This window comes from Lepidochelys kempii, chromosome 5, assembly GCF_965140285.1.
Source record: "Lepidochelys kempii isolate rLepKem1 chromosome 5, rLepKem1.hap1, whole genome shotgun sequence".
NCBI lineage: Eukaryota > Metazoa > Chordata > Testudines > Cheloniidae > Lepidochelys > Lepidochelys kempii.
The window spans coordinates 135,378,955-135,406,106 of record NC_136384.1 but is presented as its reverse complement, the minus strand read 5'-3'; the positions used below and the strand labels follow the sequence as shown (position 1 = coordinate 135,406,106).

Genomic DNA, 27,152 nt, shown 5'->3' with positions numbered 1-27,152 from the left:
CTCCCTTGCTTTGGATGATTGGACCAGTTGCTTGCACTTTGGGGCTGGCTCCAATCACCTGGCCTATACTGGGGACTGTTCATAGAATCATGGAAAGTTAAGGTTGGAAGGGACCTCAGGAGGTCATCTAGTCCAACCCCCTGCTTGAAGCAGATCCCTAAATGGCCCCCTCAAGGATTGAACTCGCAACCCTGGGTTTAGCAGGCCAATGCTCAAACCACTGAGCTATCCCTCCCCCTCATGTAGCAGCTCTTCCCACAGTTGGGACAGGGGCCCCTGGCCTGGTGCCCTAACCTTACCCTTATGCCTAGTGACCCCCCACCCCCCATGGAACCTGTGAGACACTCCTCGTTCAGAGGTTGCGCTCCTATTCTCACTCCTAGGCAAGATCACCAGGCATGTTGTTGGCTGAGACTGTTGGCCCACTGCAAGTTCAGGTACCAGTTGTCCTCCCCCTTGTGGAGCCTCTGGAATTGTCCCATCCTGGTCCGCCAGTTCGTGAACGGGACCTGTCATTCGCTCAGTTAACTGCCTTTTCATCATCCCTGAATGATTCAGCCATGCCTGGCTCTTCCTTCCCTTCAGTGCCTGAGGACTTCAAAGATGGCCAGGATGCTCTGCAGCATGTGGCTGCTTCTCTGGGCATCCAGGTGGAGCTCCTGTAGGAGAACACCCATTAGTTGCTGGACATCCTGCAACCATCTGTCCCAGGGCGAGTGGCCCTCCCAATTTAATGATGCACTCTTAGAGCCTGCAAAGGTTCTTTGGAGGAAACTGGCTTCATTGCTGCCTACAGCAAAGTATTTGGAGAAATGCTACTTTGTCCTGATGCAGGGGTTTTACTCCCACCCAGATCCTAATTCCTTGTTGTAACTGCAGTGAATGACAAAGCTCGGCAGGGCAGATTTAAGTCTGCTCCTAAGAATAAGGACTCTAATAGGATGGCCTTAATGGGTAGAATGAACTACACCACCTCTTCTTCCCTAGAAATGCAGACTGTGAACAACAGGTATTGCTGTTCAGATACTATTTTGTAAATTGGATGACTGTCTAAATTTACAGACCAGCTGCCTGAAACCTCCAGTGAGGAATTTTGGGCATTTATTGCTGAGGGCTTCTTGGTGCCTAGAATGTTGCTACACTCTGTGCTAGACGTAGTGAATACTTCAGCCAGAGTGATGGTCTCAGTGGTAACCATGAGGAGGGCGTCCTGGCTGCAAAATTTGGGTATTGCTTCAGTGTGCAGCCCGCTATAGAGGACTTGCCCTTCGATGGTCAGGTCCTCTTTTCAAACAAAACTGAAATCCTTCGAGGGTTCTAGGGCTACCGTATGTTCCTTGGGGGCGTATACACAGGCAGTGCAAAATCGCCAGCATGGTGGTCAGCAGCAACAACACTGCCTGCAATGCCTCTTTCGGCAATCTTTTCCTCCCCTGAGAAAGTGGACCTAGGTCCCAGGGGCAGAGACATTCAGGTTCTGGGTTCAGCCAGTTGACGTGCTGTCCCCAAGCACCCGTTTTGGCTTGTTTGTCCAGAGCAGCGGTCCAGTCATGACTTTCACTACCCGGGTCCTTGCCATTTGGGGACAGGCTAGCTCGCTTTCACAGTGTTTGGTGCTCAGTTACCACCAAGAGCTGGGCCCTAAACACCATCAGACTGGGCTATGCTATCCAATTCTCCTGCACCCTAACCCTCCCCACTCTCTCTCTCTTTCTTCAGAGACCCCTCTATGAGATACTGCTCCTCGAGCAGGTCTGGTTGCTACTGGCTTTGGGAGTTGTGCACAAGGTCCGTCCGGAGTGCCAGTGTCAAGGTTTTTGTTCATGGTGCTTTCTGGTTCCCTATCCTCAATCCCTGCAACCTCAACAAATGTATCAGATACCTGAGGTTCCGAATGGTCCCCCTCTCCGTATCCTCCCCATGTTGACTCCAAACAACTGGTTTGCTGCTCTGGACCTTCAGGACACTTACTTCTATGTGGCCACTGAAGAGTTTTCCACCTTGTCATGGTGAATCACCATTTTCAGTGCATGTCCTTCCTTTCTGTCTGTCTTCTGTCCCCCCACCCCCCGGTTCTTACCCAATGTATGGTCATGGTGACAGTGTACCTCAGGAAAAAGGGAATCCTTGTCGTCCCGTATCTGGACAACTGGCTACTAGGGGGCAGGTCCAGAGAAGAAGTTCTTTCTCACATACATGTTATGCTGTGCTTATTCTGGATCTCATCCTAAACACTGAAAAGTTAACATTGGTCTCCACTCAGAAAATCGCGTTCATTGGGGCCCTAATAGACTCTGAGTTTGAGAGCATTTTTGCTGACTGACCATTTTCAGATGATTTGGTGCCTTTTGTCTCAGTCTCAACCTTTTATGACTGTTCAGAAGTGCCCGAGATGCTTGGGCCACAGGTCTGCATGCACTCAGGTGGTTCAGTTTGCCAGGCTGCATCTTCACCTTCTTCAAATGTAGCTCAAGAGCAGCCTACCATCCAACCCTTCACACTTGGGACAGTTTGCTCTGTCTCCATCCGTTGATCCTAGACTCCATCCTGGCGGATGGGTCAGGGCATTCCCTTCATCTGGCCCTTACCCAGGGGTGAAAGTAACATAGAAGACTTACCGGTACGGGGGCCCAGGTCTAGCCACTTTTAAATCACTGGGCCCGGAGGGGGGCCAAAAGGCAGCGCTTTAATGTCGGCTGCGTAAGCGCCGGTACTGGTGGCCACTTCGTAGCGGTACGCCGTTCTGGCCCTCTTTCACTCCTGCCCTTACCAACTAGGATTGTTGTCGCTGATGCCTCCCTGATGGGTTGGGGAGCACATCTGGGGTTGCTGAGAGTCCACGGTTGGAGCAGGAAGCTTCACTCCTGCATATCAGTGTGCTGGAGCTTTGGGCCGTCTACGATACCTGTTACACTTCGCTAGACTGCATCAGGGGCTCAGTGGTTCACGTATTTACTGACTATAGAACTGCGATGTATTATTATATAGGCAAGGAAGAGAACATTGGATGTGCTCTGTCATCCAAGAGGCAATCAGGCTGTGGCTGTTCTGCATCGCAAAGAGTACCACTCTGACAGTCCATCACTTACCCCACTTCCTGTGAGTGTTGCTTGTGAGTCACTAAGTGGAATGCATGGCTCCATCTACTTGAAGAAGAAATGTTTACTTGCTGTAACTGTTGTTGTTTGAGATATGATGCAGACGTGTATTCTACGACCCACCCTCCATCCCCTCTGCGTCGGAGTCTATGGGCATTCAGTGTGAAGGAAGCGCCACTTCATATAGCCAGAGGAGGGGGTATAGTCTTGAGGCGCGAGTGCCACCCCCTACGGGTACTGCTAGGCAAAACTTGCTGGCTCGATGCACTGGGCATGCACGCACCTAACTGGAATACACGTCTGTCTCACATCTCGAAGAACTACATTTTGTCTTGAGCCTTGACCAAGTCTTTAACCTGGTTACAAAGCACATTTAAGGTCCAGGCTGTACTACAAATAGCAGCTGGTTTATGGGATGACCACGTTGCAACCAGATTGTCAGAGGTGGCTGAATTTGTAGTACACATAGAGCCAAAGGCCCTGACTCAAATATAAACTTGGGCTAAAGTGCTTTCCTAAGTCCCACTGACTTAATGTTTCCAGCCAAGACACACATGTGCACACACACCAAGCTCCTCCCCTCCCCCCAAAAAACAACCTGTTGAGAGCATGGCATTCATTGGAGTTGCACCAGAAGTAATTCTGGGCTGCACTCCTTCCTGCCTCCTATCACCTTGTCTTATTCTACACCACCTTGCGAGTTGCCTTCCTTGCTAACGCCATCTTCATCAGTGTCTAAGTTAACTCCCTGTGAGTTACACCATGTCACCATTTACAGCTGTTTGAACCCCCCATGTAACTTACATCTCTGATGAATATGTCCCAGAGACATCCAGAGGAGCTGGATCTGTTTAGGGCAGGTGTGAACTTGTGCCCAGTGCTTAGCAGAATCCTTTAACATTCGTATCAAGCTAATGTTGGTATAATTCTTTTGTAAATGTAAAATCACGATTACTTGTGTTTCAGTCAAATACATCTCCATGTAATCAGCCAGGATTTTGATTCTCCTTGCCTTAAAAACAAAAAGCACTGGAATTCTTTTACTACAGAATACTTCTTAAACTCTCAAGGTAAAGACTTTATAAAATTTGCTCCATGATGTATAATGTTATCATTTTCATGTATTTTCAAAGCTAATGTAAATCTTAAACAGTGTGTTAGAAAAAGTGGAAGGTCCTGCTTAGTTTTGGATATTGGGTAACATTGGTTTTCTGACAAAACTAGCACAGCATTTGATTGGCTTATGTTTAACAACGGGACAGACTCTTCTATTTCCAGGAGGAATAGTTCTTGAAGAAAGAATGTGGCGTGTTGAAACCCTATTCTGCAACGATAAAATGCTTTACCTGTTTAGGTAAAGCAGCGTGCAGACTCTTCATAGTGCTGAGAGTGCAGTGTTTTGATACCAAACGTCTTTGTTTCCTTCAGACGTGATAGAGATGGTGAAGACCAAAGGAAAAGTTCTGGTTAAAGATGGGACCTCTGCGCTCCTCAAGTTGCCTCTCAGATGTCACGTGTGCAAGCAACACCAGTCTACCATCCCACAGTTAAAGGAACATCTCAAGAAACATTGGCCAAAATAACTGTACAGATCACTGTGTGAAATCTGATCAATCTAAGGCTAAACACTTTTTGTCGAGTTGCATAGATTTTTGTTTTAGCTGAATTACAGGTTTAACACTGCGAAGGTTCCTCGCTAGTACAAACAGCATACGACTGACACTTTTGTAACTTCTTTTTAGAATACAAATAAAGCAGCCTCAAGTTCAGTATTTTGTAGACTCATTGTGGACTATCACTCCCGCAGTGTGTCTGACTGGGAAGTCTCTCAAGGGCTTTCTGGGGGAAAATGTGGCTTATGCTTATTCAAAGGTCTGCTAAGTACCTGGTACAGATTGAATAGATTCCAATGCTAGAAGGGACCATAGGGATCATCTAGGCCAGGGGTGGCCAACCTGTGGCTCCGAAGGCTCTTCAGAGGTTAATATGCGCTCCTTGCATAGGCGCTGACTCCGGGGCTGGAGCTACAGACCTTAACTTTCCAATGTGCCAGGGGGTGCTCACTACTCTGCCCCTTCCCCTGAGCCTGCCATGCGCTCACTGCTCTCCCCCCACCCCGAGCCTCCTGCGCATGCGAAAGAGCTGATTGCGGCAGGTGGGAGGCACTGGGGGCTGGAGCAGGGGTGGGGGAGCTGATAGGGGGCTACAGACTTATTTCTGTGGCTCTTTGGCAATGTACATTGGTAAATTTTGGCTCCTTCTCAGGCTCAGGTTGGCCACCCCTAATCTAGGCTGACTTCCTATATAGCATGGGCCAGAGACCTGCCCCACAATAATGCCTAGAGTAAAGCTTTTAGAAAAAAACATCCCCCCCCCTTGATTTAGAAATTGTCAATGATGAAGAACCACCACAGCCCTTGGTAGGTTGTTCCAATGGTTAATTATGCTCACCGTTAAAAATGTAGTCCTTATTTCCCATCTGAATTTGTCTAGTTTCAACTTCCAGCCTTTGGATTATGTTACAACTAGGGCTGCCAAGCCATTAAAAGAAATAATTGCGATTAATCGCGCGATTAAACAACAATAGAATACCATTTATTTTAAATATTTTTGGATGTTTACTACATTTTCAAATATATTAATTTCAGCTACAACACAGAATACAGTGTACAGTGCTCATTTTATATTTTAATTACATATATTTGCACTGTAAACAAAATTCTATTTTTCAATTTAGCTCATACAAGTACTGTAGTGCAATCTCTTTATCATGAAAGTTGAACTTACAAATGTAGAATTATGTACAAAACCCCCTACATTCAAAAATAAAACAGTGTAAATCTTTAGAGCCTACAAGTCCACTCAGTCCTACTTCATGCTCAGCCAATCACTCAGACAAACAAGGTTGGTTACAATTTGCAGGAGATAATGCTGCCCGCTTCTTGTTTACTATGTCACCTGGAAGCGAGAACAGGCGTTCTCATGGCATTGTTGTAGCTGGCGTTGCAAGATATTTACATGCCAGATGCGCTAAAGATTCATATGTCCCTTCATGCTTCAACCACCATTCCAGAGGACATGCGTCTGTGCTCATGATAGGTTCTGCTTAATAACAATCCAAAGCTGTGCGGACTGATGTGTGTTCATTTTCATCATCCGAGTCAGATGCCTCCAGCAGAAGGTTGATTTTCTTTTTTGGTGGCTTGGGTTCTGTAGTTTCCACGTCAGAGTGTTCCTCTTTTAAGACTTCTGAAAGCATGCTCCATACCTCCTCCCTCTCAGATTTTGGAAGGCACTTCAGATTCTTAAACCTTGGGTCAAGTGCTGTAGCTGTCTTTAGAAATCTCACATTGGTACCTTCTTTGCGTTTTGTCAAATCTTCTGTGAAAGTGTTCTTAAAACGAACATGGGCTGGGTCATCATCCGTGATTGCTATAACATGAAATACATGGCAGAATGCGGGTAAAATAGAACAGGAGACAGACAATTCCCCCAAAAGGAGTTCAGTCACAAATTTTAATTAACGCATTATTTTTTTTAACGAGCATCATCAGCATGGAAGCATGTCCTCTGGAACAATGGCCGAAGCATGAAGAGGCATATGAATCTTTAGTGCATCTGGCATGTAAATATCTTGCGATGCTGGCTATAACAGTGCCATGCGAACGCCTGTTCTCACTTTCAGGTGACATTGTAATTAAGAAGCGGGCAGCATTACCTCCCATAAATGTAAACAAACTTGTTTGTCTTAGCGATTGGCTGAACAAGTAGGACTGAGTGGACTTGGAGCCTCTAAAGTTTTACATTGTTTTGTTTGAGTGCAGTTATGTAACCAAAAAAAAAAAATCTACATCTGAAATTTGCACTTTCCTGATAAAGAGATTGCACAACAGTGCTTGTATGAGGTGAACTGAAAAATACTATTTTTTTAAAATCATTTTTACAGTGCAAATATTTGTAATAAATATAAAGTGAGCGCTGTGCACTTTGGATTCTGTGATGTACCTGAAATAGATATTTGAAAAAGTAAAAAACATCCAAACATTTAATAAATTTCAATTGATATAAGTGCAATTAATTGCTATTTAATTTTTTTGATTAATCGTGTGAGTTAACTCTGATTAATTGACAGCCCTAATTCTAACCAGCAAAAACACTGAAGTCCATGAAGAATTGCCAGACCATTTAATGTTAATACGTTAGATTACATTTAACGTTCACTTAAGCCATTTATTTAAATAGCCAATATTCATTTTAAACTTACTGGACAACTGAACTAGTAGACGAAAGGAAACAGCTGATTGTTTCTCAGCCTGCTGATGTTAGCTTGTAATATTATCCCAGTGAACATGCCTGCTGGATTGTCCACAGGCTCAAAAAGGTGATGAGTTAGAGCAGGGGTTCTCACACTTTTGTACTAGTGACCCCTTTCACATAGCAAGCCTCTGAGTGCAACCCCCCCTATAAATTAAAAGCACATTTTAATATATTTAACACCATTATAAATGCTAGAGCCGAAGCAGGGTTTGGGGTGAGGCTGACAGCTCAGGATCCCCTATGTAATAACCTCGTGACCCGCTGAGGGGTCCCAACCCCCAGTTTGAAAACCCCTGAGTTAGAACCATTAACATTTTCTGTGGCCTATAAAAAACACTTGTTCATCATAATTCGTCTTTGCTAACACAGAGCTGCTGAAAGAACTGGAGTGAAGCCAAAGCAAAACTTCTGTCTGGACTGGAGGGTCTAATTTCAGGGGAGGCTAGAGTTACCATTAGGGAACCCCCTCTTAATTTCTCTCTGAAAGTGGGCAGGGATGCCACGCAGCGTGGTCGTACCTCCACACAGCACAGTATTTAATTCTGCCTTTCCTCTCTCAGGGTGGCATCCCGTTTATTAATGCAGGTCATGGTCGGGGAGTGACGTGCTGGCTGAGCTGACTGTAGCAGGGAGGGTTTGAAGAGGGCTTCTGCAGCACCCAAAAACCTGTTTGCCAACAGAGATCAGGTGCATATCTGGAAGTTCTCAGTCAGCGTGGTATTGATCATGTGCCAAATCCCCAGGGAATCAAGATCAGAAGCAGCAAGGCATCACTTTTGCTTGATGCCTTCTAAGCTGTGGAGATATGTGTCTGTAAACATGTTCTCAGATTCATTCGAACAGTTTCACTAGGTATTGTGTGAGGTCCTCTCCAGCACCGTTCATATTATTGGAAATGTTTTGCAGCGTGACACCTGAATGGATAGATAGTATGCAGGAAACCCACATGGCCACTTTCTACACCCAGACCTGAGGTCTTTCCAATAAGAATACGTGGACAGTGTAGACTGGCAGGCTATAAGCTTTGGTGGAACACACAAGATTTCAAAGAGCAGCTCTGCAGATCTTTCCTTATTGGTGACAAGACTCAGTGGAGGGTCTGCTATCAGGACAGTGTGGACCTCAGGATGGATACTGATATCCCTGTACAAGAAATATTCCCAAATATTGTGGACACAATTCCAGTGCACCGTATGCCATGTCTCAATGGACTGACTAGGTTTAATGGTATTAGCATTCAGACGGTCTTATCCAAGCCTATTTTGTTTTTGTTTTTTTGGTCCCCAATTCTAAGTCTCCTGAAAACTCTTACTTCCTGTAGATGAAATCACATGGGCAAGCCTTGGTTCTGCAACAAATCCACAGTTACAATGCTGTGACTAAAGTCTACAACTAGTACTTGCATCTTCTTTGTGCCCTTGGGCTCAGCCTTTGGAGACGAGGTACATGTCCCCAACAACATGTTATCCTCTCCATGCCCTTCCTGCGCAGCTGTCATGGCTGTAGGCCTGGCATTAGCCCTGTTCCTTGCAGCCATTTGCATCCGCTGTTTAATTTTGACAGCCAGATCATTCGAGTAGATGGCATGAAGTCCAAATAATACTCTTGTAACATTAGTATTGTCATGAGAAGGTCATTGCTTTGATGTCATTAGTGCTGTGTGCTTGTGGAAAGGGCGGCTTCTTACGTGTTTACCAGTGGGACTGTTGAAGCAATTATCAAGTATAAAAAATGAACTGCAGCTCCAGAATGTTTTATTCGACTTTGTGTCAAGGTGGGTGATGACCTTGTGCTTCCCGGCCCAGGGCTGGTTGCTGGATTGCACGCTGCTGTGGAAAAAGGCTCTTCCTCACCTTCTCCTGGGGTCGCACATCCTCATCCTTTGGGGCCTACGTATTAGGGCGATGGGTGCGCTGAACACGCTGAGGTGGCATTCTAGTACAGCCAGGGCTGGCTCCAGGAACCAGCGAAGGAAGCAGGTGCCTGGGGCGGCCAACAGAAAGGGGCGGCACTCCGTCCGTCATCAGGGTGGCACGTCTGGGTCTTCGGCAGCAATTCCCTCTCTTCCTCTTCAGCAGCACCTCGGCGGCAGCTCAACCAGGCTTGTTTTTTTTTTTGTTTCCTTCTTCCTTCGCCGCTTGGGGTGGCAAAAAAGCTGGAGCCAGTCCCGAGTACAGCCACTCTCACATTTAGAGAGAGACTTTTCCCTTCTTACACTGCTTATGTAACATTAAGATGTGGTGGTACACTGGGGACGGCAACAGACTCAGGCGGGATCCATGGGCTCCAGGCTGTGTAGCGAGGAGGCCCACCGCAGCAGTGAGTCAGGGGCATAGCGGTTGCTCATGGTAAAGGACCCAGTAATTCTAATCTGACTACCGAGCATTTTTCATCGAGAGCAGCTGTAACCACGGAGCACGCCAGTTTTCAGCTACTCAGTGATGCTTTTGGCTTTGCCCATATTGCTTTGCCATTCACAGCAAAAGACAGCTTAAAATAACACTAGCTAAGAATAAGATACTGTTCTTCTGCTTCTTGTGAACACTGCAGAGGAATCATTCAGCCCAAGGGACGGATATTCTTGCACTTCTCAACAAGGACTGCTCTAGCCAAGCAGTGGCACTAGGGGGCTCTGAAGAGAGCCCCATCCTCCTTAGCCAGCAGTCACATGTCCCCTTCCCCTCTTAGACTGGGTAGAAACCACTACTGGATCTTGCTGAAGGTATGTTTCATATTGATGATGTTGTGATGGACAATGGTGGTGTTCAGCAGGAGGCAGCCTCATTTTGGTGGTTTACAACAGTGTCCCTGTTGTACCCCACTGCACCCTAGACCTCTTCATTAACTCTGTTATGGCTCTGTATTTCTTCGTGGCAAACCTATAGATGACAGGAGGGGGGTGATAAGGCTACAAAGGGCTATACAGCACAAGCCTGACTCTGTATTTCAGTGTGTTCTTAAGCAAATCAGCCATGTCCCATCGACACATGATGTTGTGACAGGGTTCCTGGGGGCTGTCTCTCACCAGTGTTGTTTTTAAAAATGACCACAATCACACAAAGTTTGAGAGATGGAAACTTGTTGAATATTAAACAAATCAGGCCCCAAAGGAATACTGGTTAGTGAAACACTTAAAAATGACTTCAGAAAAGATCTAGACCTTTTCAGGAGGAGGCTGGGGAGGAAGCAGTTTGTTTCCTTGAGAAAAGAATGTAGTCAAAGCTAGTGTTAGACATGTTCTAGAACAACCCCTGTGTTACGTGCATTGCAGACATGCCTACTTGCTGTATCTGCACACATCATGGCTCCACAGCCAGTAGCAGCAGGTGGGAATGTTGGCATAGACCAGCCACCTTGTCACCTACTACTGCTCAGAGCCAGGCGAGGATATATGGTGGTAGAAACAGCGGCAGCCAGGCCCCACTAGTTCTCTGGTAGGCTAAACAAGCAGTGTATTTCCCCCAGAAGTCCTCACGTAGAGAAGACTTCTGAAATACTAAGCTGTAGCCCAAACGGCAGCAGACAGCTGATGTCATAATCAGTGATGTCAGTGGCATGAAAGTTCCAAAATTACCTCTGGTATTTCTCGGCTTGCCATGGCTTCTGCCAGTGCAGTCAAAGGGAATCAACATCTATGACAAAAGGAAAGGAAATGTCAGTCAAAGGAAGCGCCAACTCTGTGGCAGAAGCAACAATCCAGGAAGGTCCTGCAAAACGGGCGGTACTAGTTAGGGCCAGTAAAAAGCCTAAAGAGAATAGCGCTTCATCAACTCAGGGAAGCCCCAAGATTGTGAAGGAGACTAGAGCGGTGATCATAGACATTGGCACAGGTTACTGTAAGTGTGGATTTGCTGGAGAGCCTCGTCCCTCCCATGTTATTTCATCCACAGTGGGCAAGCATTTCCAGGAGACTGCTAAAACTGGGGACAATCGCAAAGAAACCTTTGTTGGAAAAGAACTTCAGGATGTGAAAATACCTCTAAAACTGGTCAACCCCTTGCGACATGGCATAGTGGTCGACTGGGATTGTGTCCAAGACATTTGGGAATACATTTTCCACAAAGAGATGAAGATTCAGCCAGAGGAGCATGCTGTCCTGGTATCCGACCCTCCACTGAGTCCTACCACCAACAGGGAGAAATATGCCGAGATGCTGTTTGAAACGTTCTGCACTCCTGCCATGCATATCGCCTACCAGTCCAGATTATCTATGTATTCATACGGAAAGACCTCCGCTCTCGTGGTAGAAAGTGGCCATGGCGTTTCATATGTGGTCCCTATCTATGAAGGTTATACTATGCCAAGCATTACTGGAAGAGTAGACTATGCTGGATCAGACCTCACCCATTACCTCATGAAGTTATTAAATGAGGCTGGGAAAACATTTACTGAGGAACAACTAAGTGTGGTAGAAGATATCAAGGAAAAGTGTTGCTATACGTCTCTGGACCTTCAGCATGACATGGGTTTGCCTCTCCAGAAACAGCAGGTTGATTATGAACTTCCAGATGGGCACCTAATTGCCATTGGCAAAGAGAGATTCCTGTGTGCTGAAATGCTCTTCAAACCATCCTTGATAGGATCACAGCAGCCAGCGCTTTCACTGCTGACAATGACCTGCCTCAATAAATGTGATGCTGATCTCAAGAAGACACTGATGGGCAACATCTTGCTGTGCGGAGGTTGTACCATGCTGAGGGGTTTCCCTGATCGCTTCCAGAGAGACCTGACCAAGATGTGCCCCAATGACGACCCCATCGCAGCAGCATCCCCTGACAGAAAGTCTTCTGTCTGGACGGGAGGGTCAATTTTGGCATCACTCAAGGCCTTTCAGCAGCTCTGGGTTTACAGAAGAGAATATGAAGAACAGGGTCCTTTCTTCATCTACAGGAAATGCTTCTGAATACAAAGTGGACAAGACCGAGCTTAGCATCAACACTGCTGCCCAGAGCGGACTGTAGATGTCTAAGAACCTGTTTCTTTCTCAGATACTGGTAGCAAACCAAGCTACTAAAATGAAGTTTGGATCTGTGTTCCACTGTGGCTGTATTAAATGCTCAGAGCATTCTGTGTTGCACATTAACAGCTTTTATCTCGTCTGTTTCATAGGGATTTTCACTGTAGCCTATTTGACAAAAGAGGATTTACCAGTGTAAAAGGGATATAGCAGTTGGTACAGACCCATTGTCTATTGCAGTGGGTTTCAGCCTGTGGTCCAGGGACCCTGGGGGCCACAGGCTGTCTAAGATTTCCAAAGGGCTCCCCAGCTCCATTTGAAATTTGTTATGGATCCTCAAATGAAAAAAGGTTGAAAATGCCTGATTAAGCGATGGAGAAAAACAGCACCATTTCCAGCATCTACAATGAGTCTGCTGCTGACCACCAGCTATGGTCATAATGAAATTTTTCTAACTAATGGGTTACCCCTTAGTGCCCAAAATGGATCCGGGCTGGTAGACTAGTTTCAGAGTAACTGCACGTGCAGCTCCGTGGTCCACTCCAGGAGTACTAACCAGGTCTCCCGCAACAACCTGGCTCGGGGCAGGGACCTTTGTCCCACGCCTTTCTGATTGGAGGGGTCTAAGGGCGCACAGCCCCTGCCTTACATTGTGATATCCTTAGCAAGCCAGTCTGCCTAAGGGCCTGTGCCTTGCTTTCTTTGAGGCCTATGAACAGTGTATAGCCAGCACTTACAAGTTACCACACAGCTCCTTCAAAGCAAGCACATTTATTCTTAAGGTGAAAGAATTACAGCTGAAACATCATAAAAAACAATAGCTGGATTTAAACATGCTCCATAGGGCCCTAGGACACTGAAGTCTTTCCAACCCTTCCACAAGGGTTGAGGCCCCCTTGGACAGAAGGTCTTGTCCATTTGCTGGATTAGAAAGAACACCTTGTGCCAGTTAAAGTGCAGCCCTTTTACACCAAAAGCCCTTTTTTTTGTCTGCTGGTCTCAGGAAAACCCAGTAGGTGTGAGCTGTTACCAGGGGTGGTATGTCTTGGGGAGGTGAGGGGGATGTTTACAGCTTGAGTGAGTCACCACAATCACCCTCCCATTTTTAGAGCCTTGCAGAGCTGTGGCCACCCTTCCCTGTGGAATTGCACACAATCCCTGGCCCAACAGTCCATAAAGCATTCATAACCTACATGCAACTGCAATATCTGTCACCCTCAGACTGTGGAGTCCCAGTGGAATTCTGCTAGCCAAGTGTATGAAGTGTACAGGAGATTTGCTAGCTGTAGATTTATTCTGTCAGCCTGATGGAAATGGTAAGTCCCTCCCTCTTTTAGCACATCACTTGTACCTGGAGATGGCTTGTGTGTGCCAGCCCTTTTCCCAGGATATCCGGGGAGAACATTCAGACCCCAGCCATATGAAAGCCCATTCCTGTATCCAGGAGTCTGTGGACAGTCTGATTTGAAGCGCTCATGCAAAATAACACTTGTCCAACAAACCGACTCAGGGCAGCTTGGAGAGACAGTTTAAGCAATATCATCTTTATTATGCCATGTTTTGGGAAGAGAAGAGGTTCTGTACAGTAATCACTCTGACAAAGCACAATGTGCCATAGTCTGCTCTCATGTACAGCAGTGTAAACCTAGGGCCATACTTGCTGCTGGTGTAAACTGGCACAGATGCACCAGCTGAGGACCTAGTTGCCTAGTGTACAGTAGCTCTAGTGCAGTCAATGGTGGGACCGGGGATTGACTGGACAGGATTTGGCTAACGTCTTGTAACAGCCACCCAACGTCAAATGGGAAAACAAAGCTCAGTGCAGCAGGGAGGCAGTGGCTCTGTTGAACATTCTTAAAAAATGCATCACCTGGACTCCAGGGACACAGGATCCAAAAAGAGTGAACCTGGGCGATGTAAAACGACTGCAGTCTCTGCACAGCCATGGCAGCAGGGACGTACTGCAGCCAGGACAGCTGGCTCGGAAGCGGTCTTAGGTGCAATGCACCAGAGCTGCAAAAGGAGAGAGGAAGAGAGTTGGCAGATGTCCAACTCAGACAGCACCAGTAAGGGCTTCTCTATGGGGACTGCCTCTCTTCTTGTTCTCCAGGATTGGCGAGAACAGATCTACAGTTTGTGTGGCTATGTAAGTGTAAGAACAAAATGAAGGGGAAGCAATGAGCTCACAATAAACTACAGTTGAGAGTCCAGCAAGATTTCTTGGCCTCAGGTTACTGTAAGAGATTCAGTTTCCACTGGATATTTTTATTGAGTTTTGGAGGAATAAGAAGTTCTGCATCTGAAAAGCAAGAGAAGAGAAGGTAAGGTTCCCTGAAGTTCTCTTAGGAGCTGAACACTAGAAAGTCTCCATGGCTCTTCTTTTGCAGGCCATAAATGGTTGCTGACAAGCTTTCAAACAAGACAAGAGTTTCTCTTTTAGGAGAGGTTTCAGAGTAGCAGCCGTGTTGGTCTGTATCCGCAAAAAGAAAAGGAGGACTTGAGGCACCTGGAGACTGGCTTAAGGGTGTTGAAGGGAAGTATGTCCAAGTGGGGCTCAACAGGACCACTCCAGTTAGAGGGCCTCGAAGGGCATGTGACACATGTATAGATTTACAACTTGGCCAATCTATTTTGGGACTGAGGTGGGTTTGCCAGATTTCACCCCAAGCAAAAATATTTCTACAGATACCATTGTGATGCTAGTAGACCAGGTGCCAGCTGAGCACTGAAATTCATAGCTGGAAACCAGACCAGCTCACCTGTTAGTATAGCTCAAGACAGATGTTAGACTTGTAAGGATGTGTTTACACTATAAAACGCTTATAAGTTGCGGTATACAACTTGTAATGCTTGTATCCCATGCTATAAGATAATATGTAAGTTTTGCTTTATAACTGTAAAAATGCCTCCTCTGAACTTGTGAACCAAGGTAGGAGGAGTGGCTCCCCCGCCCCTCAAGGAGGACTACCAAGACAATAGACCCCTGTGAAACAAAGACTGGGTTGATAGCCCTCTTACACCCACTGCAGGTGCTATGTGCAAGAAAACTCATCCCATCAGCTTGAATTCTGGAAGAAGGAAAAAAAGACAGCTGACATGAAAATTCTTCATCTCTTTGCTATTTGGACTGTCACAGGGCTGGAGCTAGGAAACAAAAGCAGAGATCCCCAGGCTCAACCTGGGTTAGCCCTAAAAGACAATCAGTGCTGACAGATTACTGCAACTTGTCACCTTTTCGAACCACAGACTAACTCATTTGTGTATATACGTTGCCTTCTTTAACCTGTAAATAATTCATTTCTTTTTCCTAGTCAATAAACCCTTAGTTTACTATAGGGTTCACTATGAGCGTTGTCCTTGGTGTGAGATCTGAGGTACAAACTGACCTGGGGATAAACGCCTGGAATCCTGGGACTGGGAGCAATCTGAATCTTTTGTGATTCTTGGTATAAGTGACCATTTATCACTTAGTCCAGCTTGCCTGAGCGGCAAGATAGACTGGAGTGCCCAAGAGGACCCTCTCTGACTCCATGGTAAGACTATTTTAGTGCTTCAAGAGTTCACATTTGTTACTGGGTTGGTGAAATCTAATTCTAGAACATACCAACAGTTTGGGGGCGTCTGCCCGTTTTTGACAGTCTGCCCTGAGGTAGGCACTCACAGTCATGAACAGTTCCAGACAGCATGACAACCATCATCACCAGTAAACCCTCTTTGTTGCAAGGCAAATAATGCTTTCGAACAAAGTCCCTAAAATATCCCTGCCCCTGACATTTCAGTTTTTCATTTTCCTCTTGAAAGTGGACTGCTGCTCTGAAGAGGAAATCCAAACATGGCATTGTGGAGTTCTAAGTTCACCAGCTCAATTATTCCACCTCAAAGGTGTACACTTGCACAAGGAAAACATTTCTGTTGACAGTAAGCCTGCAAACCCAACATGGGACCTAGTCAAGCTGGATTCTTTCCTTCTTGTAGATCTCGCTAGCAATACCTGCTCTTCAGGCTAAAGCAAATTCTTCAGGACCCCAGTGCAAACCAACACTGCAACAGGTTAATACAGGTTACCAGGGGTGGTATGTCTTGGGGGGGTGTAAACCTAGCACTGATCCACATAGCACTGATGATCATTTGGACAACGTTCTGAAGGAGCGGAATGATGCGGTGGAAGTGGCTGGGTTCTTTTGAGCCAATGCTTACTCTAGCTGAGAGATCTCCCCTGGCAGCAAAAGGCTTAGGAATAAAGTTGAGCAAACAATCGATGTTTTGGTGCAGGGATATATATATATATATAAATAAATATATATATAAATAAATATATATATAAATAAATATATAAATAAATATATATATATATAAATAAATAAATAAATAAATAAAAAAAAAATCCAGTTTAATATATGACACCAAACCAACTTTTTCCATCAAATCAAAGACTCAAATTTTGTTTTGAATCATCTGAAATGTTTTGGGTCAATTTGAAACTAAATGGGGTGCGTGTGTGTGGGTTTGTTTCAGGTCAACCAAAACATTTTAGATGACTAAAAATAATTCCTCCCGCACAAGCTTTTTGTTTTGATTTGATCACGTAGGGGTGTTTTCCCCACTCTTTTTTAAAACAGGCCACATTTGAATTTAACACAAAACATTTAGATTTTTTTTTTAATTGTGTTTTTTCTTGGCCAAAACAATTATTCATCAGCCCAAATTTCTGGACAGCTTGGAGGCACCAAAAATGCATTTTTTGACTAAAAATCTTGTGTGTCAAAAAAACATCACGCAGCTGTCCCCAGGAAGCCTACAGCTCCAATTTCTCAAGGTCCTGACCCAGCGGTAAACATGCACCCAGGAGTGCATGGGCAGTCTTCCTTTTTCAGCATTTCACAAGCTGCTTTTGGGTTCCTCTAACTTGGTTACATTTCATCTTAAAACAACATTAGACAGGTTGTGGGGCGAACTCTACCAGGTGAGTTTTTATTAGTGAAAAAGAGTAGATATTAATCATCTAAGTCAGACCACAGAAATCATCTCCCTTCTCCTTAGATTTCCAGCTCCTGAGAAGCAGGTACCTGGTTTGTCTAGTCAGGTGTAAGTGCCATGCACTCCTAGGGCAACAACATTGTCAGAGGAATTCATGAAGGGAAAAGTGTAACCCTTACAAGAGACACATCTGTTTAATGCCAAGAGGGAACATCAAAAACACGACTGACCTACCACATCGACCTCCAAACCGCGTCACTAGGCCATCGCTCTATAACACATCTAGCCCTAGTGAGGCTAGCATTGGAGATACCCTGTACCTACGGTTAGGATGCCGTATCCTTTCTTTAACTAACCTTGTACTGCAGGAGCTGCAATTCTTTGCTGTTGATAGGCGGCCATAATGCTATTTGCAGTTGAATTGGGGCCCAGGACCTGTAGGATAGGCAACACTGGTACATCAGCAATATTCAAGTCCTTATAACAATGAAGCAGAAGATTCCACAACCAAGCTCCCCAAGATCCACCCAACCGGCAGTTCTGCCTGTTGCCACTGAGGAAGTTAGTGCTCCCTTTGCAGGATGGGAGCTTGCTTGATATTGCCATTGGATTCAAAGGGAGATCTGTGCTCCTGCTCCTCCCCCCATGCCAACGCTTGGCATTTTCGGCAGATGATGCTAATGGCACGTATCCATCCATCTGCAGCTCAACTTATGGCTGCCAAGGCAGCTGCTATGAGATTCAGAACCAGTGCAGGGGCTCTGTGACGAACGGTGTGATGCGACTGTTGCATAGAGGGGGGTGCAGGGAAGTAAAGCTGCACGACACTGTGCTGCAATCTGAGGGCCCCACCAGAGGAGACAGAGCACCCAGGGAGCACCACAGATCACAGACAGAAAGAGCTGGTGGTTAACATGGAAAGAGCCTACAGAAGCCCTGTGCAAAGACAGCAATAGGAGCTGGCAGGAATGGCATCTCTGGAGCACCTGGACTTTAGGACCATGCATGAGATCTTCTCCCCACCCCCATGCCAGCCCCCTTTGCTGTGACAGTGTTGCCAATTCTTGAGATAAGCCACAAGTCTCATGATGTGTGTGTCTGTCTTAAAGACCCAGCTCTTAGAGGCAGGTGACTGCAGAACCTCAACTTGCATTAAAAATAAGTTTCTTGCCCTGGTGCTGAGGGAGAAAAGTTTCAAAATGTGACCCAAGTTAACCCTAAAGGCTGGGGAACCAGAAAGCATGGAAAAAGAAATCTCACATTTTCATATCTTTAAAGAGTTTTGTGATTTTTTAAGCTTGTCATGATATTGACCACTGGCAATACTGTAGAAAGTCTGAGTTAATTCTCCATCCCCTCCTCTTTCTGTCCCATTCATCATGGGGCATGTATATATTGTACAAGAGCAAGGGCATTAAAGTGACTGTATTGGTAACATTAATATTTGAAGTCCAATGGAGGTAAGATATGTTAGTGGTCAATTCAGGATGTTAACAGTTCAACCATTATAAAGATTTCTTTGCTCAATTATAAACATATAAAGGAAGAGTATATTGCACTGAACTCCACAAACTGCTTCACTTAACACAGTGCACTGAATATAGAAGGAACACACAAATCATCAAAGTCCCCTAGCGCTATTGAGCCAGTTGGATCACTCCCAACTAGCACCGGAGACAGCAGGCAGTGTCCACGTTGGCTGGCAGTCAAGGTCTGAGCCGTGGGAAGATGCAGCACGCCTCTAGAAATACACTGTCTAGGAGGTCTATCTGACATACTGCAACAAGGGGCAGATCTGGAGGCCGACACTGCCGCTGACTCCAGTCACAGTTTGTCTGAGTTAAAGACTCCAGGGTTTGCCTCTATAAACGATACCACAGCACCACAAATATGTAAGCTGCAAACAGCGACTCAGGTCACAGCCATCAGGGAGCAAGCACCTACTGGGTTAGCAGGATTCTGTTGCAGGTCTGTGGTCCAGATTTCCGGGAGTGACCTCTCTATCAACTGCAAAGCCTCTTCCAGGGCCTGCTGCAGCTCCCTGGCCAGCTCATCGTAGCCAAAGAGCACAAGCCCCTTTAATAAGCTGTGCACTTCACCTGTGAGGAAGAGATCAGGACAAGCTCCATCACAGCGATCAACAGTTCGCTGAGCAAGCCGCGGGGCTGTTCTAGCACTGGGGACAGGGTGAACGGAGCAATGGAACACAGCTGCTGTTACCCCTGGGGCCAGGTGGGTTCAGCATGAGGGAAGCTCTCTTCACATTAGCGCAGCCCAGCTCTTCTCACTCTGATTCTTTACACCTGGGGGCTGGGACTATTTTTTACTCATCAGAGCAGTGACAGCTGCAGAGGTTTGGAGCAGCAAAGCCAATCAGTAGCCCTGATCCTGGCTCCTTGTCAAGGTGTCTCTGGGGAAGAGGCTGCTCTCTTCAGCGACCCTCCCCCACTCTCGAGGCTTGGGCAGTAGCTACTCTTTGCAGCCCATCTGTCAAGATCCGAACGTGGCATCTGGCCTCAGACCGCCGCACAAGCCGGATGCTGGCTTGGCTCAGCCAGGGGGCCTTACCCTTCATGTTCTCAGTAGTGCGGATGTTTTCTCCCAAGGCCTCTAGAAGGGCCAGATCCTCCAGAGGGCTTCCTTCTTTCAGACTGTGCTGCTTGCGCTCTGCCTTGCGACGGTTCTTGGAGGATCGTCTAGAAGAAAGGAATGTCCAGTATCACCATGGGCAACAGAACAGGACAGAGCAAACAGCATTTCTTTTCCCTCTTACAAGAGGAAGTCATAATCCCCAGCTGCCCCCCAGTTCCTCCCCCCGCCCACAATGAAGCCTGCAAATAAATGCATCTTACCGCGGTAACGTACACCTCTTACTAAAGCATGCAAGACGCAGGTGGGCTGCCAGCCAAGGCACAGAATGAGGGCTGGCTTCCCACCTGCACTCATTGCCTGCTGGGTGTGGCTGCCAAGGAGCTGGTCCTGAGGATGGGTCTGTGTTTGCTTTGGTGCTCCCTAGACTAGCCGAGCAGCTGCCATACAGGGGCCACACCCGCTTCCATGGCAGCTGGGCAGATCCAGCTGCTTGTGTCACGGGAATGGCACTAAGGGACTGCACTGCAGCAGAAACTCTGGCCCAGCCTGCGGGACCAGCTTGTCTGCAGCGCATTTCTTCTTCTTTTTAAACCCAATTATACAACTGCTGGTGCACTCTCCTGTCTGCACCCACGGCCCCGCAGTAGTGAGAGTCCATCGCTGCACGAGTAAGCATGCAGATGGAGTTAGTACAGCCACGCATTCCACCTCTCGTTCCCCCAGTACAGCATGAACAGCTGCAATCTGGTTTGAGGGCAGGGACATACGCAGATATCCTCGAGTTACTATGCGAGTATTTGCCACTCATGTCACTGGCTGTCACGATGCTGCTGGTTTCGGAAATAAGGTCCGCCTCCAGACAGTTTGGTGTCTCATCATCTGCAAAACAAATTAGCAAAAAATTAGACCTTCCCCTGGTCCCCAATGAAGGTGGAAGTTATTTTACAAGCACCAGAGGAAAAAAGAACAGCACATGGTTACACTGAGAGCAGGCGATGCCAATGGGCAGTCCAGGGGAGGGACACAGGACATCCTAGCTCTGAGCAGGGTCTGTCTGGAGAAGTCTAAGTACCATGGACATATGGAGAATAGGACCATTCCCCATTTATCTCCAACTTTCCCTCCACAAGAAACAGTCTTACATGGGACCTCTACTGATGGACCAGTACCCTGGTGGCACTGGGAGAGAGCCTCTGTCCCACAGTCAAGTTCCCCCAGGACATGGCAGAGGAAGAGAACAGGCACAGTAGAGGGGCAGGGGTAAGACACGGCCTTCATGCCCCTACCCTTGGTGGTGATCATGATCTTTCAACAGCCAAGTCAGAGGGAACAGAAACTTAGGTGGGCTACGTTTACCCCTGCAACAGGACGAGGAGGTTACTTACCTGTACAGTACCTTGAATTCAAAATGTTTTGTGGGTATGAGTGTTCCCCAGAAGGATGCGCGCACCTACACACTCTTGCCAGGAGACTGTAAAGCAATGTCTGCAGGCCTAGCAGAGCAGCTCCTCATGGTTCTATACCAGGACACACAGGGAGGTGCAGACCCACTGCCACTCAGTTCCTTCTCAACCACAAAGTCAGACACCATGGCAGAAGGGAAGGAGGGCAGGAGGCGGAGCACCCACTGGGATGAAACATCTCGGAGAACTCATTTCTGTGCATGTAAGTAACCTCTCCTTCGACTGTGTCCCCTTCTGGGTGCTCCATCGTAGCAGACTCCCAAACAGTAACTCAGCGTGGAGGGGGTGGTGAGGAGGCAAATCCAAGGCAGACTGGAGGACTCACCAAGTGAAATGTCAGCTCTGAAAGCTGGTAAAATAGTGCAATGCTTGGTAAATGTATGGATGAGGACCAACTTGCAATCCTGCAGATTTCCTCAATGGTGAGATCTTTCAGAGAAGCTATAAACGTGAACTGAGGTACAGGGGAGTGTGCTGCCGCTCTATGAGGGGGTTGTACTCTGGCAGTCTCATAGCATGTTAAAATGCAACCCGAGACCCACTTTGATAATCTTTGTGTTGAAACGGGCTGCCCTTTCATCCTTTCAGCAAAGGATACAGAGAATCTGGGAGAGGTACTGAAGGCAAGATTCCTGTCTGGAGGCATGAGGCTTTGGATAAACACTGGTAGACTAAATTTCCTGATTAACATGGTATTCCAAAGAAACCTTAGGGAGGAAATGAGGATGGGACATAGTGTGACAGTATCCTTGTAGAAAGTAGTCAACAGTGTGTCTGCCATGAGTGCACCAAGTTCTCCCATTCATCTAGCCAAAGTGATAGCTATAAGGAATGAGGTCTTGAGGGAGAGGTACAGGAAAGTACAGATAGTTACTGGTTTCCTTAAAAAGTATTGAGTACAAAATTAAGGTTCTATGGGGTAGCAGGCTCCATACAGGGGGAAACAAGTTGTATAAGCCCTTAAGGAACCTGGTCGTAATAGGATGAGCAAACACTGAAAAGCCCTCAATGGCCAAGTGGAAGGATGAATCTGACTGAGCTCACTGCCAAAACTGGTGTCTGAGGCCAACTGGTAGTCTAGGATCTTGGAGAGTAGAACTTCTGAGGTTTGACAAGAGTTAAGACAACACCAGGGATGGATATGTTTCTGATTCTGCAGGTAAATTTTGCAAGTAGTAGGTTTACAGGACACACTTCTTGAGGGGAAGGCAGAGAGGTATTCCTACTGAAAGGTGAAGAAGGTTTGAGAACCACACCTGCCGCAGCCATGACGATGCCATGAGAATAAGCCTTGCTCTTTCCTGTCTTAGTTTGATCAAGGGCTTGGGAATTATAGATGGAGGCAAGTAAATGTACAGCAGGATATAGTTCCATGGTGTTATCAGGGCATCTCCCAATTAATTGCAGTCATGTCCTCCCTTGGAGAAAAGATGTCCACTCTGGGGAGACCCCACTTTTGGTAGATGCTGTGGAAGACAGAAATTTTGAGTTCTCACTCATGGTGCTGATGCAAGTTCCCGCTCAGGGAGTCTGCAATTGTATTCTGAAGCCTGGTAGAACTCTCAATGGCTGATCTATCTGACAGGAAAAGCATAAGTTCCAATTTTAGCAATTCTACACATAAGGAATGGGAACTTGCTCTTGCTTTGTTGGTTGATATGACACATTTCTGCCCTGTTGTCCAACATTATCCTAACAAAGTGGCCCTGTATGTCGTGAAGGAAGTGTTGATAAGCATAGCAGATGGCTCTCGGTTCAAAGGATGTTGATGTGAAACATAATCTCTTGTGAGGACCACCTGCCCTGAGCTGTGGCCCCCCAACCCAAGAGAGAGGAGCTCACGGTGAGGATTTTTGGGGGTGGAGAGTGTGAAATGGGGTTCCCTTGCAGCGGGCCCTTCCACCAGCTGAGCGCCCAGAATTCAGGGGTCCTGTTAAGCATTTGGAGAGACCGTGCCTGTGCCACATCTGAAGGCACCTGAAGCACGGTCTTGCATGAGATGCGACAAACATGGAGGCCAACACATGGCCTAGGAGTTGTAAGGAGGTCCTTGCAGCTGCTTGCAGACTGCCTTGTAGTATACAGTTTAAACTGGACATGGGGGAGAATCTTTTTTTGGAGGTCTCCGGCAGCTAGGGATTCTGGCTCCAATGCAGTATATTCTCTAGACTGGAGTCGGCGTAGATTTCTTCAGATGGATACAAAGACCCAGGAAATGAAATGGGGGTAGTGCCTTTGAGGTTGCTGACTGGCCCCTAGAAGGGATGGACCCCAAGAAGCCAGACATCCAAGTATGGGACTTCTGTGATGATCCCCTGACGTAGATGGGCTGCTGCCACCAAGCGGACCTTTGTAAAGGCCCCAAAGGGGAGGACTCAGTACTGGTAATGATCTGAGTCTATCTGGAAATGTAGAAAATGCTTGTGGATCACTACAAGAAAGTAGGTGTCCTGGAGACTGAGGATGACGAACCAGTCCTCCAAATCTGGGGATAGAATTATGGTGGCTAGCGTCACCATCCTGAAGTACTATGAAAGTACACAGGTATTCAATTTTCTGAGACCAAGTATTAGTCTTCACCATCCGCCCCACTGGGAACTTGGAAATAGTTGGAACAGAACTACTGGAATAGAACTGAAACTCAGGGGAACTGGCTTGATTGCCTCCAAGAACAGGAGAGATTGGACCTCCTGCTTTAAGAACCCCTTATGAGAAGGGTTCCTGAAGAGGAACGGGGCAGGGGATCGAATATTCCACATCAACCACCTCTAGATTCCATTTTTCTGATGTGATGTGCTTCCAGGCAGACAAGAAGTGGGATAATTAGTCTCCAAAAGGGGGATGGATGGTAGAATGTACAGCAGAGGATCTGGGGAAACAGGCTGCTCAATTCTCTTGACCACACTGTCTGTTAGAAGGAGGTGCCGATTGGTAGTGGTAGAGGGGGTGGTCCCCTTTTGTGAGGTTTGGATCTCCCCCTCAAAGGCTCCGAAGGCCTAGGAAAGGCCTGTTGTGGGTGGTACTAGAACTGTCTGGAAGGTTGTGTGTTTGAGATCTGCTAAAATGTCTTTTTGTTGCAAGCACATAAATTCCCAGTGACTGCAGGGTTGCACTTGAATCCTTAAGGGTATGCAGTGAAGAGTCTGTTCTCCACGCTGAAGAGCTTGGGCTGTTCTAATGGAAAGTCTTCAACAGGACTGTGACCAGTAGGTCCGTATCGGGTCTGCTGGGAGCGTAAACTGATGCCAGCCACGTCTGCAGGGGTCTGAGGCGTAGATGTGTGTGCTGGACCACGTCAGTACATGCTGCAATGTGGCCTAGCAGCTTGAGGCATACTCAGGCACTTGTGAGTGGGTGTGCCCTGACGTGCACGAGGAGGTCCAACATGGCTCAGAATTGGGACTCTGGCAGGAAGGGCCTGGCCTGGGTGGAGTCGAGTACTGCTCCTCTAAACTCTATCCACTGAACAGGGGTCAGAGTTCATTTCTGCTTGTTTATAAGCAAGCCCAGACCCCGACAGGTGGACCGCACTAAATTGAGGCTGTGCTGAACCTGGGCCTGTGACCTGCCTCTAACAAGCCAGTTGTCGAGGTGTGGGTAGATCTACCTCAACGTCTCAGGAAAGCGGCCACTACTGCCATATGCTTCATGAAGCCCCTCAGAGCATACGAAAGGCAGAAGGGCAGCGCCATGAATGGTTAATGGCTCGCTATGAATCAGAGGAATCTCCTGTGCCCATGGGCCCCGGACAATAGAAATATGGAAGTAGGCATCCTTTAAGTCGAGGACAGCATACCAGTCTCCTGAATCCAGAGAGCAGATGGAGACCAAGTTGTCCATGTGGAACTTCAACTTCTTGAGATATTTGTTGAGGCCACACTAGTCTAGGATGGATCTGAGGCGCCCTTTGGGATAGGAAATATCAGGAATAAAACCTCTTTCCCCTCATATGTTGAGGAACTTCCTCTATGGCCCCTACGCATAGGAGGGTTTCCATCTCCTGGATGAGGAGATGCTCATGAGACGGGTCCCTGAAGAGGGACGGGGAGTGGGAGTGAGGGATGGAGAAAAACTGCAGGGTGTAACCAGCTGTTACGGTGTTGAGCACTCAACGGTCCAAGGTCACCTGGATCGATACAGTGAGGAAAGGAGACAAATAGTTCAGAAACAAGTGGGGGGATGGATCCTGAGGCCAGACTGGAACACTGTCCTCGGCGTACTCTCCAAATACCTGCCATGGGCCAGCTGGGTGATGCGTGGGACCTAACAGGGCAGCCAAGGAGGATGGGGTGGGTCAGTAGGGTTTAAAGCCTGTCTCTTTTCTTGTAGGAGCTCTGCCATGGTGGACCCGAAAATCTAGGCGGTGGAGGTAGCCAGAAATGTTTCCTCGAGGCCTTCGGTGTGTACAGGCTCAAGGACCAAAAAGTGTGGCACTGTAATCTTTCAGGCCATGCGGCCTGGTATATGTCTGCTCTGAAAGTACAGCGTTGCCCTCAAATGGGAGGTCCTGAATAGATTGCTGCACCTTCTGAGATGGCCCCGAGGATGGCAGCCACGAACTGCATCGCATGGACACATTGGAGGCCATAGATCTGGCCGCTGAATTGATCACATCCAACGCTACCTGGAGAGGGGCTTTGGCAACTGGCTTGCTCTTCTCCAAGATGGATGCAAACTCTTGTCTGAGCTCCTGTGGCAGGGAGTCCTTAAATTTAGCCGTGGAGTCCCAGATATTTTAATTAAGGCTGTGAATCATTCACAGAGATCACAGAAAGTCACGGATCTCCAAGAATTTTGCAGTGCTGGTGCAGGGAAGCCCAGGGCCCAGCAGCCCCAGGAACCAGTGGCAGCAGTGGGGGCCCCCGGCCATCACCTCCATATTGGTTCACATAACAAAATTTATGTGGCAGGGGTGGAGATGAGGGGTTCGGAGTGTGGGAGGGGGCTCAGGGCCAGGGATGAGGGGTTTGTGGTGTAGGCTGCCCCAGGGCTGCAGTGAGGAAAGAGGACTCCCCCCAGCCCCCTCTTGCTACAGCAGTTTGGGGCCGGGGGAGAGGCGCCTCTCCCCTGCCACTCCAGTGGGGCTAGGCTAGCCGAGTGAGGGGCGCATCTCCTCTGGCCGAGGCAGGTCCGTGCTGGGGCTGGCGGGGAGGGGCGCCTCTCCTTGCTGCCACAGGTCTGCGCTGGAGCCGGCAGGGAGAGGCATCTCTCCCTGCCGCAGCCCTGAGCCCCAGTGCAGGGCTTAATAGGCAGCTGCGTGGCCACACAGCTTAGAGGGAATTTAAGTCGCAGCCTCCTACTATCAGCTCTGATGGGGGGCCGGGGAGCGGTGCCAAGATGGCAGAGAGTGACACGGAATCAGGGATCAAGGCATTGGAGACCCGTGCCAAGGGGTGGTGATTGGTGCTGCAGCGTCAGCAACCGGCGCTGAGAAGAGGACGACCAGTACCAGAGAGACGTCGCTGGGGCTGTGGTGTTGTCAACTGGTGCCGGGACTCTGAGGACCGGCATCAGCCAAGCAACCACTGCAGTGGGCCCATGGGTGGCTTCCCTTTGGAAGGGGGTGCCTTCACTGACTATGCAGCTGAAGGCAAGACCTGCGGTGTGGGTGGCACTGGTAGAGCCAAGAGGTCCCTGGCCGCCTGAAACGCCTCCGACGTTGAAAGCACCACCAGGAACAAGGGTCCCCTACCGCTCCTGGGAGTCAGAGGTGGTTCCCTTACTGGGCTTGGAGCCCTGGTGGAGAGG

The 27,152-nt window shown here is 47.6% G+C and overlaps 3 protein-coding genes and 1 pseudogene across 11 annotated transcripts in view; 2 read left to right on the top strand and 2 right to left on the bottom strand.

Annotated features, from left to right (window-relative positions):
* Positions 1-4,867, top strand: part of APTX (aprataxin) — a 36,132-nt gene extending 31,265 nt beyond the window's left edge. The window contains 2 exon segments of the mRNA XM_073346033.2: positions 4,065-4,168; positions 4,527-4,867. Coding sequence (XP_073202134.1) covers positions 4,065-4,168; positions 4,527-4,681 — 259 coding nt within the window. The 3' untranslated portion in view covers positions 4,682-4,867.
* Positions 4,868-6,914: 2,047 nt separating this feature from the next.
* Positions 6,915-9,749, bottom strand: LOC140911984 (actin-like protein 7B; annotated as a pseudogene).
* On the top strand, positions 7,139-14,842 carry ACTL7A (actin like 7A). Its single transcript, XM_073346031.2, has one exon. It carries the CDS (start codon positions 11,050-11,052, stop codon positions 12,316-12,318), a length of 1,269 nt encoding a protein of 422 aa, XP_073202132.1. The 5' UTR covers positions 7,139-11,049; the 3' UTR covers positions 12,319-14,842.
* The window catches only part of ELP1 (elongator acetyltransferase complex subunit 1), a 113,605-nt gene continuing 95,046 nt past the window's right edge, over positions 8,594-27,152 (bottom strand). For 5 of the 9 annotated variants that reach the window (XM_073346016.2, XM_073346009.1, XM_073346015.1 and 2 more), the window contains 5 exons: positions 20,709-20,820; positions 19,918-20,045; positions 19,294-19,448; positions 17,706-17,784; positions 13,896-14,671 (listed from right to left, as the gene is read on the bottom strand). In XM_073346016.2, coding sequence (XP_073202117.1) covers positions 14,604-14,671; positions 17,706-17,784; positions 19,294-19,448; positions 19,918-20,045; positions 20,709-20,820 — 542 coding nt within the window. In that variant the 3' untranslated portion in view covers positions 13,896-14,603. Of the gene's footprint in view, positions 11,048-13,895; positions 14,672-17,705; positions 17,785-19,293; positions 19,449-19,917; positions 20,046-20,708; positions 20,821-27,152 lie in introns of those variants that run through there. The other 4 variants (XM_073346012.1, XM_073346011.1, XR_012159185.1 and 1 more) reach the window with 4 other exon arrangements.